This window comes from Pygoscelis adeliae, unplaced genomic scaffold, assembly GCF_000699105.1.
Source record: "Pygoscelis adeliae isolate BGI_AS28 unplaced genomic scaffold, ASM69910v1 Scaffold365, whole genome shotgun sequence".
Lineage (NCBI taxonomy): Eukaryota > Metazoa > Chordata > Aves > Sphenisciformes > Spheniscidae > Pygoscelis > Pygoscelis adeliae.
In genome coordinates, this window is record NW_008824783.1 from 779233 (window position 1) to 792701 (window position 13469).

General features: G+C 51.6%; 1 protein-coding gene across 3 annotated transcripts in view; it reads right to left on the reverse strand.

Moving 5' to 3' along the window:
• CPEB1 (cytoplasmic polyadenylation element binding protein 1) overlaps positions 1-13469 on the reverse strand; it is a 37349-nt gene that overhangs the window by 14285 nt on the left and 9595 nt on the right. For 2 of the 3 annotated variants that reach the window (XM_009323857.1, XM_009323859.1), the window contains exon 2: positions 12346-12534. In XM_009323857.1, coding sequence (XP_009322132.1) covers positions 12346-12534 — 189 coding nt within the window. Of the gene's footprint in view, positions 1-12345; positions 12535-13469 lie in introns of those variants that run through there. The other variant, XM_009323860.1, reaches the window with a different exon arrangement.

Sequence of the window (13469 nt, forward strand, 5' to 3'; positions counted from 1 at the left end):
GTTGAGCTTTCCCCTAGTAAATGCTATCAGGACAATGCTGTTGCAGTATGTCCTCTTAATTCCTGCATCATCCCGGGGCCCCTAAAGATACCAAGGGGAGCATGTGCAAGCACCTTGGACCCACACTCAAGCCAGACACTTTGCAGCAGAAGTACACAGCTACACTGAGCCTATGGCAGTAGTTTCACAGCACGGCTAGTTTAAACTCTTCAGGCCAACTCTGTCCTGTAGACCCCAAATCATCTTTTAAATCCTGTTACCAACTACTGAGCTACCACTTTTAACATGAATTTACCCAATCTCAAGCAGATCACTCCATCAGCACAAGCTGAAATTCACAGCACGTACCTTGGGAAAGGCACCCCAACAGCAAGATGCCCAATGCCCAACCCAACCAGCCTCAGAACAGCTTTTATTCTTCCATGTGCCGGGTAGACTTACAATTTAAGATTTTCAGCACCTGCCAAGGACCTTGAAGCATATGGCTTTCTTCCCCGCATACTATAATTTACAGCCATTTAAGAATTAGGCCTTCCTGGTAGTTTTGACCAAGCCCATTTTATAAGAGATGGTTGTAAAGATGAGCCCTAAGGAGCCAGGCTTACCAATGCTAGCAGCTCAGGGAAGGGCTCTGGGTAAATAAACCACCTTACCACTATGCTGACGACAAGTGACACTTTACTGTCTTGAATAAGACCATAAAAAAAAAAGAGCAGCATTACACACAGAGCATCCACTGAATTTATTCCTGACAGCTAGAGTTGACAGAAAGCTCTGTCACCGTTAAGTTGTCCTCTGAACAAGTACTTCTGCTTTAGCTTGGGTCTGCGGGAAACCACCCAGCAGAACAAAAGCCAAAAGCACATTAGCAGAGCAGTGCTTGTGCTCTTTACTCCTTGGTGCATCAGTTTCAGTCAAGTTATCTGGAAACTGAGTCTTGCCCAGAGCAAAAGATCTCTCACCTTACAGCTGTCCAGGTCCTTCTGCTCAAGATCTTTCCCCACACTGTAAGAACATCAGTGGAAGTTCCCATAGAGGAAAACAGCATTTGCCATAGGGCGACACACATCACTCAGCCTCTTCACAAGCCTGAAGGCACACGTAACTGCGTGCATGTGCATGAGAAACTCCCGTTGAGCTGAGCAGCATGCCAGGCCCTGGATACTTACGTTACAAGCAACATTGGTACCTGCATGCTTAATGCACAGGCAGTTCGACACTGCGTTTGGCAGTGGCACCAAGTGCTAGATGAGCACATGCACCCACTTTTTGAAGTCATGCTCTGAATACATATTTCAGCCTTTGAAAGCTCACTGCAGGGCTGGAGAAAGGCTATTTAGAAGGGACCAGGACTTGTCTGAGCAGGTCTACGATGCCGAGCCCTTCAGAGGGTCACTTTTGCTGACTGGCAGCACCATCAAGGTTAGGCAGAGGGACATTTCAATCTCCTGAGAGGAGATACCAGAAGTTTGCCTGCTGGGCGATTACTCAGCACAGGAGGGATGGCAGACTGTCAAGACCTCCCCTTCATCCACCAACTACTACTTATGCTGAAAGTCCACCCTTCTGCCCTGATCTCCTTGCAGAGGCAGGCATGAAGAGATCAATAGGAAAGCTTTTACCAAGAGAAGCAGGGCAGAAGTGGGTTTCAGTGCCACCACACTTCTGCTTCCACTCAGAGACACCTGCTGTGCCCAGAGGCTGCAGAGCTGTATGCACATTTGGGGCAGGGTGGCAGAGGAGGGAAGCAGCATGACAGAGGCCCTGGAGACTGAACACAGTGCAGTTTCTTTTGTCATTCGTCAAATAAGCTTGTAAAGAAAAAAAAAGGCTGATGTCCCAAACAATAGCCTGCTGCAGTTCCAGAAAAACAGCTCGTCTGCAGTTTTTACCGCCCAGCCAGACTCTACCCTGGTGGGGTGGGAGCAGGCTGAATGTTTTAGTCAGCCAAAAAGCAGCACCTCCTACAGACACTAAGCAACTTCATGGCAGGAGAAACATTTGCATGTCTGAAAGTCAAAGGGGCACCTTAATCACCTTCTACAGCTGCAGTTAACATCTCGAGTTACAGCAGCAACACAGTCAGACAGGCTGCCAGAGTGAGTTTTCCCCCTCCATCACACACAAGCACCAAGCTGCTTGGAACACAACCCACTCACCACAGGGGAAGGGGCAATCAGTACTCCAGATTAACCTTAAGTGAAGTTTTAGCACTTCACACCTGCAGCCACAGGACCTCACACTGCCTGTGAGGAGCCAGCACACCTGCAGCTGCAGCACACAGTACAGGAATGGGCTTTGCTTGGCACAGGGAAGGCAGATATTGGATTCCCCCCTCTATTCACACCTTAACAGGGAGCTACAGGGAACAGCCAGGCTCTTACAGGTGCACAAAGAAACAGGGAGAAGCTGCAGCAAGAGAAGTGGCACAAAAATTTCTTCCTCTTAAGTGGAACAGCCATGTGGCAGGGCCCAGAGAGGTGGAGGCTATCTCCATCCTTAGGCCCTCAGAACTCACCTGAGCAGCACATTGGATACCTCCAGAGGTCTTGTGCAGCTCAAATCCTCCCGATTTGATTATAATCCCATTACTCCAATGAAGAAAGAAGTCACTGCTGTTAGGAGAAAAGCCACCTGAAGTCAGATGCACACACCCTCTCCGGAGCTGTACATTACAACAGAAGTCTCGATCACCTATGAACCAACTTGCCAACTTTCAGTAAAAGCAGTTCCCAGACCTGCAGATGTGATCAAACCAGCAGTAACCACCATCTAAATAAGAACTATGGCACAGCCCTTTTTGTTTCTGGACAACAAAAGAGGAACCTCTGCCCTGATGGATTCTTCATTTGGGGCGAAGAAGAACTGAGGATATTTGGGCAGCTATTTCTGGTTTGCTAAGAAGGGGGCAGGGGAATAAAAAAGGCAGCATGATCCCACAGCTGAACTACAGAATTAGAGTCAGGACACCTGAGGTCTATTCTTGGTTCTGGCACCAACATGGTAAGTCACTTCCCTGGCATGCCCTGAAAAATGGAAACAGCAGCGGAACTAGGAACACGGAGAAGCTTATTGCATTGACATTTGAGAGCACAGGTCCCCCCGCCTCCTGCACTGAGAGAGTGGGACCTGGCTGACAACAAGCCTTGCTGCTTCTTGAGGCAGGGAATTTTCTACTGCGTTTCTGGGAAGGGAAAACAGATGCCCAAGGTAAATATAAAATCAGTAAAGACAGCTAAAACACAATTCAGGATTAGAAGTGCACAGGTAATTGCATTCACTAAGCAGACTGCCACAACTGCGTTTGTCTTTAAAAAGATCAGAACATTGAAATACAGCAGGTTTTAACATGTATCAGTCCCAGAGAGATTTAAAAGCCAACATATTCAGGTCAAATTCTGCAAAACAAGCTTCAGCTTTGCAAGCCTCAAGAACAAACACTTCTATATTTAAGTACCAAACTCCTCTCAATTATTTGCTGCAACATCCAGGGTGCAAACTCTGCAGCATGTGTTACTTTATGTGCTAACAAGGATGAGACTGACTCATTTTCACTGCTCAGCTGCACCACAGTTTATGGAGGTGTCGAGTCCATCAGGATACCACCTTTAGGAGAAGGTATGTTCTTCAGAGGGGGAGCAGGCTGTTGGCCATACCCCTTTGGGCAAGGCAGCAGGCTGCGGTAAAGAGCGAGCTAAAAAAGACATGCTTTAGTCCCAAATGCAATCTTGTTTGAGAAATGGCACAAAAGCCTCACTAAGGCATTCAGCTGGCATAAAGCCACATATTTCATCCCTAGATTGGCACACCCAGCACCACCAGTTATGCCTGCAGGTTCCCAGTTACCTTCCAAAGGTCTGCATGCCTTGGGTATAGAATGAGAGCCTTAGGGGTTTGCTTCACCCTCCTTCTGCACTCTTGGAGAGAAAATAAGCCAGAGGGGCAAGGAGGAAAGCCGGGCATTTCTCCATGGCCATCTCAAACAGACAACGGCTGCTGCTTTGTCTGAGAGCAGCCTCTGAGCTGGCAGTAGCACAGACATCACCTGTGATTCAGCTGTTTCGCCAGCGCCTAAGGGACCATGCATAAGGCAAGCGAGCCCGGAGACGTGGATACAAGGTGCCAAGATGGAAGACGCAGCACTGGCTGGAGATGCCCTGCCCAGTGCCCCTGCCCTCAGCCCACACCCTCTGTGGGGCTGTTAATTCAGCCCCACAGTGGCACCGCACAGCATCTGCATGGTGACAGCTCAAGGACCACGGCACCTTTTGGAAGCAGATCATTTCAGAGCCAGCTCAGTGGAGGTGCCCATTTAAACAGGCCTTGTTCTGAGAACACTGAGGCAGCCCATGTATTAAGTTTCTACAGCCCCTTGGGCTATGCTACTTTTGCCACCCTCCAGCAGCTTTCCTATCCTGCTTTGAGCAGGAGGCTAGACTAGTTAACCTCAAGAGGTCCCCTCCAACCTGAATTACCCTACCACCCTAAAAAGACAACCTGTCAAGAGCACTTCAGAGGGCCCAAAATGCCCTCTTACAGTAGTCCCACATGCAGTCCCTGCACGAGAAGTCAGCTAGAGGGATTTCAGCTATACAAACAGGTCAAACTCTCTGCTGGCTCACTGGTCTTGCCCCTAGTGTCACTGCAATGACAGGTCATGCTGCAGCACCACACTACACAGCCTGTTATCAGAGCAGCAAGCTGTGCCCGGGGACAATGCAGCACCAGGACAAACTCAAGTTTAAGGTGGGAGCAGATGCTGAACTCTGGGCCTGTCCCACCAGAGCTAGGGAAGGGTAGGAGCAGGCATCACTCCTACCTTCTGCTACAGGTAGCCCCAGCGCACTGGGAGAACTGCTCCAAAAGCCACGTGGAAGTTCAGGCAGTTCCTCTGCCCAGCTCCAAGTGGAAGCACTCAGACCTGCACACGTTGTGAAGTCTGTAATGAAGGCACCAAGCCAAAAATATATTCAAGGGCCTCTTCTAGAGAGCTACCATATTACCACCAATGAAGCTGCAGCAGACAAAGCCTTTCAATGTCTGCTCTGCCCAGCAAGGAAGCATCCCATCTGCTGCTTAGACATGTAGCAGTGCAAGGGTTGGAGGAAAACCTACCCACCCCATCTCTCATTTGACTGGCACAATTTTGGGGATGAATCTTACCCCAGGCCAGAGCTTGCACACACCTAAAACACCCTGCCACTACCTCCAGTATCAATGACAACAGGGGGAGAAAAAAGACTAAGCTATAGTTGCCTGGGGCAGCTCAGAGCCACCGAACAGCAGCTCTGATGCTCTCCTCAGAAGGAAACATGCTTGCTAAGGCTCACTTCAGGAGCTAGCCAAGAGGCATATGCTCCGGACTACAACTTGAGTCAAAAAGCTTATAGGCAAGCTCCATGAGGCCAATGCATCTGTACACACCAGCATCGCCAGGCAGTGGAGCACTAGTCAGCATGTCTACAAAGGGTGGAGATCTGCCAGCGCTGGAGCATTTTTTCACTGCATCTCCAAAGGCTTTGAGCAAGATCAGATGCTTGAGAAGTCTGTGCCTTCCTTGCACCCACACTCATCCACCATTACCTCCAGAGAGCATGCAGGCAGCAGCAACAGCCCCTCAGGGTTGGTCCAGAGGCTGCAGTAAAACATCCTTCCCTGACAGAAGTCAAGGGGAGGGTTTTGGGTGGTGTGTGCCTGCTCCTGCAAGCCACCTCCAGCACAAGACTGGAGGCTGCCCTGACCCACTTCAGTTCTAGCTGGATGCAAGCGGAGATGCTGGTTAGATTCCTGTTCCAGTTACTCACCTATTTGCATCTTCTACTTTACAGCATCAGCGCAAATAAAAATAAATCTGTTTAGGAGAAGCTGCTCAAGTGGAAGCTTTAAGAGGTGGATTAAGAGCAACTTCCTTTAGGAACCAATTGCAAACTCAGTTTTGATACTTGTTTTACTTATTTGATACATATTTTATTCTGTTAAGCATCAAATACTGCTGTCACATGAGCAGTCTGCAGCTATTAAGTGCTCCCTGCTTTCTACTCCACAGCACAACGGGCTCTGGCCAGCAGGTGAGAAATCAGGCCATGGAGTGTGAGCAGCCCTTACTGAAACATGCTCAAGAAACAAGGGCCCATTAAGCATCCACACCAAGTGCATACTCAGAAAAGCCCTACAGGAGCTAAGATGTCATGGGGCAAGCTTTTAGTAAGGCCGTTTCAGGTACTCCTGAAGTACAACCACCACACAGGAGGCCACACAAGTCAAGCCAGCTCCCAGCTTTGTTCCATTGCAACATTATTATAATCAACATCCACATACAAGGCACCACCACCACGCTCATGCTTCCACTGCTAAGCCCTGAACAGTAGGCAGGCTGCTCCAGAAGGACCAGGGCTTAACACACAGCTGCTGGGAAAGCCTGTCTTCATTTTAAGGCAACAAAGGACACTGGGAACATAGGGATTCAGGATTACCACCCCCCCCTCCCCCCAGGTCTTTGGTTACTCATTTGCCTGAATCTGGTGCAGGTCTGAGGCCAGCAAGAGATGGTCTTGCCCCCTTGCTCCAGCACAAACAGCCAGTATGAAGGAATCTTTTATTAAGTTTTCCAGGCAGACTCAGGCTTAAACCTGAGTGAGGCTGCAGGTGAACTCTGAAGTGTCTCACTCAGGGTTGAAGTGCCCCCTCTCTGGACCTGAAGCTCCCCCTTCACCAGGGAGCAGAAAGAGTCCTTCTTGGATATTCTGGTGGCACATAGCCTAGAGTTATCCAGATGCTGAGCTCTTCCCTGTCATAATGAGCCTCTGAAACCTTCTTCTAGCACAAGAAGGATTTTCATGCAGCCAAGCAGGAATATGCAGGAGTTGAGGATTACACTGCTGTTTGAGTTGATGCAGCTACCAGGCACACCTAGGCAGCGACTGTCTTCTGAAGCCATTTGTCCAAAACACAGCAGGTAAAAGAGCAGGGTGCCCCCCCCAGACACAGAGGGGCACCAGGGAGAGTGCTAGGGAGCAGGCACTCAGCACCATGCTGCAACGCAGGTTAGCCTGGCAGCAAATTAAACAGCCAGGGAGAACAGTCAGATGTGGGGGGCTTCCCTCTCCCAAATCCTCTGCCCCTCTAGGGTCTTCCTCGAGCTCTGCAGCTAAACACTCAAACCAACATCTCAAGGAAGGCCAGCAATTGCTATGTTGTGCTTATCAGCAACAACCACCCCCAGACTGATTAGCAACTCTCACTCGGGGGGGAGGGGGGGGAAGTTCTCAGGTGCCTGCCACCACCTATACAGCATTTCTGAGGACAGTCTGAAAACAGCCAGTCCTGGGGGAACAGCTTACAAGTCCCTCCTGCTGTTACTGAGAAGAAAGGCTGGAGTCCATGACAACAATCATGCTTCCTTCTGTGCAACAGGTCTTTCCTTTCATCCTTCAGAGATAGGGTTTTGCCTTGAAGACTTCAGAGTGATTTCTACTCAGAGGCCTCAGCTATCTGCCAGGCAACACACAGACTGCCTGTGGTTCTAGCCTAGCAGATTTTAAGCAACTACAGATAACCAGCACATTCAAGCTTATTGCAGAAAGAAGTTGCTGTGCACTGGGAAGCAGGAGAACCAAGGGCTGGAAAGATCCAGCAGCACTTCCCTACCACAGGCCATTTCCCGAGCACCAGAGCAACTGGAGCTGTAAGCTTGCAGGCTAGAGAATGAGACAGCAGCAGCTGCTCCAGAGAGGGCATGGATGAGGCTGGAGCTGCAGTCTCAAGAGCAGATCCAAGGAAAAGTCGAATCTGTTGCTGCACCAGCAGCTTTAGGGTCACACGCCAAGCAGAGAGGCAGATACAGCAAGGTAGTCCATCCAACACCATCAGGAAGAGCTCACCTGCTCAGGCTGGGCTCACCGAGAGGCAGATGTCCTCTCTGGAAGAAGAGCTGATCCTCCTGAAAACGCCCTTGCAGGTTAGCATCACAAACTCAGTGTTAACAGTCTGGTTTTAGGATGATTTCCCAGGGGGTAAGTCTGCCTGTCCCACATAGGGTTAGCCTCCGCTTCCCAATGTAGGACAGGACAGACCAGCCAGACCAAGCAGCTGGCATACAGGCTAAAAACCAGCCAGGGAGACCCAAAATCCACACAGGGATCTGCTTGTGTACTGCTGTCACCCGTTCTCTAGGCAAAAATTGGATCGAGACCCCATTCACTTGTGCTCCTTGAGGAATAGGGCAGTGAAGGTAAAGGATACCATCAAGGGCAGTCCCATCTCACTGCTGCTTAACCCCTCCTTGCCTCTGCAAAGCAATGAACTTGAAGGTCTTAACACAGGCACCTGCCTACTATGAGGCTCCTTTAAAGAAGGAGAAAAGCTGCCTCAAGAAATACAGCTGGGGATGGCAGGACTGGAAGTGTTCAAGGCCAGTTTCCTGCAAAAGCCCCTCCCCAGGCCACAGAGCAGGTTTCTGGGACTTGCTGAAGTATTTCCAGCCTGACAGATCTAGTGGCAGTAGTGGGTTTAAGATGCCTTTCCTGCTATGAGACAGCAGTTCAATCCTACAGCCAATAAATGCAGGCAGCTCGAGCCTGCAGCAGCTGCTGCCTCCCAGAGAGGGTCTCTCCAGACATCAGCTTTGGGGACTGGCAACGCATCTGGCATGCTCTCAAGGGCTAAGCACACATCCTCAGTGCATTAGGGCACTGGACCCAGAAGGAAAACTTGTTACAAATAACCTTGTCTGGGTGCAAGGGGCTCAGCAGCCCTTCAGGAAGGGGGATGTAGGCAGGATCAGAGTATACAAGCCAGCCCCGCGGCTCTCTGGCCTCCTCCAGCACAGCCCTGGCAGGCACCTGATCCCACTGCACCAGGCTGCGCTGTAACACCACCCCAAGCGCAAGGTGACACCAGAAGGTTTTGCAGCCAGAGGTCCTTCCCAGGCTGAGAGAGCTCCATGCTGGCATGGACTATGCAGACAGGAGAGGAGGCCCCAGCTCATCAGTACTCAAGCACAGGCACTGCAGGGGACCACATCAGCAATATTTTTAGCCTGATTGTTAGGGTATTTTTTTTTTTTTGCATTTCCACCCTTCCAGCCACCTCCCCATGGGTCCGCGCAGCTGAGTCACTGCTGGAACCTTCCAAACGCTTGGGCGCCAGCGGCACAACAGCTCTGCTTGGCAGCACCATCCCTCCCCAGCCCCTAGAGACAGCCCAGCACTGATGCAGCCTCACCTGCTCTCAGGACACCCTGATAGAGACCCCAGCCCTTGGGGCTAGGCCAGCTGCAGCCTCCCAGGCCTCAGCACTGGGCATCAGGAGCACCTGGACACAGTAGCATCCTCTCCACATCCTCCCTCTTTCCTTCACAGCACAGCCAGGCCACCTGGCAGCATTGGCATCTACTGAACTCCTCAGATCCATACAGCTTTCAGACAGAGGAACACTCCTCTGCCACCGAGTTTTTCCACAGCCTTTCAGAAGATGCTCCTGAACTACAAGATCTCCCCTCCCAAGGAGCTCCATGTTGCCAATCCAGGGCCCTCAGAGGAGAAAAAGAGGAGGCTCTGCAGACATGGGAGGGGTGCGCAGGCTGAAGCAATACAACAGCTGTGCACAGATATCAGCCTTTCACTTCTCTCCAGCATCCCCACAGCTCTTGGAGCAGGAGAGCAACAGCAGCCCAGGCCAAGGAGCACTCCTGGCTCAGCTGCCACACACCTGGGAAGGGAGAGTGGGATTGAAAGGGAGAATGTGGTCTCAGGACCACGACACCCCCAGCTATATAGACCTAGACCCTGTGCACAGCCTCTGCAGGCCAGAGGCTCCTCTGTGGAAGCAGCACAGCTGCATTTGGGCTAGTTTTACACCCCTTGTGTACTAAAGGGAATACCAGGAGTGAGAAACAAGGTAACAGGCCTCTCCAGACAGTATTGGGTGCCATCTTCCAGCAGCTGTTACCACAAGTTGTCACAAACACCCACCAGGAGCAGATCACCCAAGCCCAGGGCAGTGCCCACAGTTAGATCCTTCCTACTGCTCTTCCCAGGCCTCTGCGGCAGGCAGGAGCTCCAGCACGATGCACTGCAGTCAGCGGGGGCACCTGACACCAGATACAGCCTCTGCAAGCAGGGAGGTCACTGGAGCATCTTCAAATCATCTCCAAATGATTCTCCCTCCTGAAAGCAGGTGGCCTTACACCCTTGACAGTGAACCCCCTCCACTACCATGGTCCACTCAGCCCTACTGCCCAACCCGCGAGGTGCAAAGCCTGCCACAGGCTTGTGCAAGCGCTGCTCGCCTGCCTGCCAGAGCGCTGCAGAGACATCTGCACCTCTGCCAAGACAGCCTGGCAGGAAGCCGGCCAAGAGAACACTGGAGACAGCTACAGCAGATCAGGTGGGGCTGGGACATCCGCACAGAGCAGCCGCCTCAGTGTGCGACAGCCCTTGTTCTGCAGCACCATTGTGCACCAAGCCCCAGGTGCTGTGGTTGGTAGCAGCAGCAGAACTGTTCAGCATGGATATTGCCTGCTTTAAGTGTGCTCTTTACATTAAAGATCCTGTAACACAGGTTCAGTGCCCCATAGTCTGCTAGCAACCATAAGGGGCTCTATGCACAGCTCTAAGACACCTGTCCAGCCCACTGCACACTAATAATTTTCATTTCTCCCTCCTCCTTCAAGGTTTCAGCTGGCAATTAAAGGAGGACAGATACCAAGCATGTGGTATTCCCTGGTTCATTAGGGGAAACCCATAGGACCATGTGCTGGAGCAGAGCAAGGCTTAATAAAGCTACTGCAACCTGACTGCAAGCAGACCCTGAAGTGCCTGCACTAGGGCCCACATGCAAGCCTGCACACTAAGTCTTGTGGAAATTAGATGTAGAAACTCAAGTGAGCTGTACTGATGAAGCTGTCATTTCAAACTCCACTACCCCACAAGTGGGTTTTTTTTTCCCCCCAACCCATGCAGCAACATTCAGGGCTGTGTCCCAGAAGCTCTTCCTATCCTGAGGACAGCACTCCCTGGACATCAGAGGTGGTCGACAGCACCCCCTTCCCCCCCAATCTACATGGGCAAATCACACTGCCCAGGCCACCCCAGAAGCTATCTACATTCCTGTCAGCACCAACTTTACGCCTGGGGCCTCCTGTGTCACCCAAGTCTGCACAGAGATGCACTACCCTTTTAACAAAGCAGCAGCGTGCTGCTATAAAGGGATGAGTTTCTGTAGCAACCAGGCTGAACTTGTACAAACTCTGCCAAAGCACTAGATCTTTCCATGGACTGATACTTGAACGAACACACCACCATTTCTGAAACTGGTTTTTACAGCCCTTAAAGGCTGGGAAATGAACCCTTCCCTCTGTTTTACCCCCCTGCCCCGTCACCAGGCTGAGGAGATGCATTAAGTTTGTGCATGCAGCACCCCTTTCTCCTCCTGCGATTTTACAGAGAAGGCTGGTGCCTCTGGAAGAGCTAACTGAACCTGAGTCACTCTGGGGGAAGCACCCAGCACCCCAAAAACTCCCCATCCAATTCCAGATGCAAAACCAGACTGGAGAGGATTGAGGGGGAAGGGCAAGCCAGCCAGCAGCACGTGGCTGCAAGCCCACACCCTGCCGATCACGTAGGTTTGCACTGGACCAAAAGAGTTAAAGCAAGAAGCCATTCCACTGCATCTCTTCCAGCCCACTGCTAGGAGCAGACCACTATTTCTAGTTGAACATGGGAGTGGAGAAGGATCCCTCCAAGTCTTCCACCCAGCCTGCGAGCTGCCAGCTGAAGTTGTTAGTCAGGTGCCAGCTGCACCTACCACACCCCACAGGCAGAGTTTGGCAGGCAACACTGCCATAGCATAGGAGCAAGTGGTACTGCCTGGACTCTTGCAGTCAGGCAGGGGGGTCCCTCTGCAAGCACACACACCCCTGCCTGCACAGCTACCTGCCACCAGGGATTTTTCTCAGGCTGCCGGAGTGAAGTTCAGCCTCACTCCCACCCAGCATGTTCAGCCTCCTGACACCACACCCCCCACCCACTCCCTCCAAACACAGGGAGAGGATTTCTCCTCTTCTCTCAGCGAGGTTATTCCTCCACCAGTGTTACAGCACCAAGCAAAACATAAGCCTGGGCACTTCTTGTCTGCAGTGAACTGACAGCAGAGCAGAGGGGGCTGTGGCACAGCCAGCCACAGCCTCCCCAACTAAACTGCCACATTACACAAGCATTACAGGTTGAGAAGCCCCCATCAGTAACTGCCAGCACACCATTACACAAGCAAATCGCGCCGCATTAGCTTTAAAATGGCCAAAAATAAAAGGAATCCAACAACTGTTGCTGCGTGTGTCAGACTCACCGGACTGTGTGCTGGTTTGTGCTGCAGCATCAGAGTCCTGGGTGCTCCAGGGTCTGTCCCACCCTGTCAGGTTGAGGGACTGCAGGCCAAGGCACAGATCGTTGGTGTCTGGGAGGCCACGGGAAGACTCTTGCGTGGACGTGGGGAAAAGCATCCTGCTTGCCACTGCTTCTTCAGAGTCCTGGAAGTCTGCTCAGATTGAGAACAAACAGAAGCTTGAGAGTTCAGGGCTGCTTTTTTCTTTTTAAAGAAGGAGTTTTCTGAAGCGTTAAGCCCTGAGCCAGGTCTTGTGCTGCTCTGAAGCCACAGCTTCTGCAACTAGCAGTTGTACCCCAAAAGGGAGGGCTACCATATGTCCGGAAACCAGCCCCCCACCCCCCTCAGCCCCTCCACCTTCCTATCCCGTCTGCATTACTGACTGGGTCAGCATGTGACCAGGCTGCTGATGCTTACTGTGCTGACAGTGACGTCACTCAGCCATGCAAGAAAACTGCATCAGCTCTTATAAAATAAAGGTAAGAAGAAAGGATAAGATTTCCCCCAAAAGACAAGACAGCAGGCAGGAGAGAGGTGCAGCTCCAGTAAATCAAGGGAGGCAGGCAGCACAAAAGCAGGGTTCCACAATACGGCACGGCAGACGACAGGCTCAAGGCAGCAATCCCCCCAGCAACGACGATAGCAGCAGCGACAGAGCAGACAGTTTTAGTGCTACCCAGCTCTCCTGTCCCCGCCTCCCTCCACCCACAAAACCCAAAAACACTTTAGTCCTGGACAGACTCCAGCTGCTGGCTCCAATTCAGAGCCCAATGCAAAGCTTCGCAATTCTGCTAGCATAATCTATTTGGTTCAACTTGGCCACTGTGCCTCACTGACTCTGCGTTGTTTACCACTGAGTAACAAGGATAACCTTCACCCCCCCCACTACCCGGAGAGAAGCCCATTATTCTGGGTCCAGCCCGAGCAGGCACATCACGCTGGTACAGGGAGAAGAGGACCGGCCAGAGCACTGGACCCATTTCACATCAGGAATTTTTCATGGCCTGTTTACCTTCTGCCTGCCTTGTCGTCCCCCCCCCCCCCTTCCCCAGCCCCCCCCCCCCCCCCGGGGGGTTCCACACCCTCCG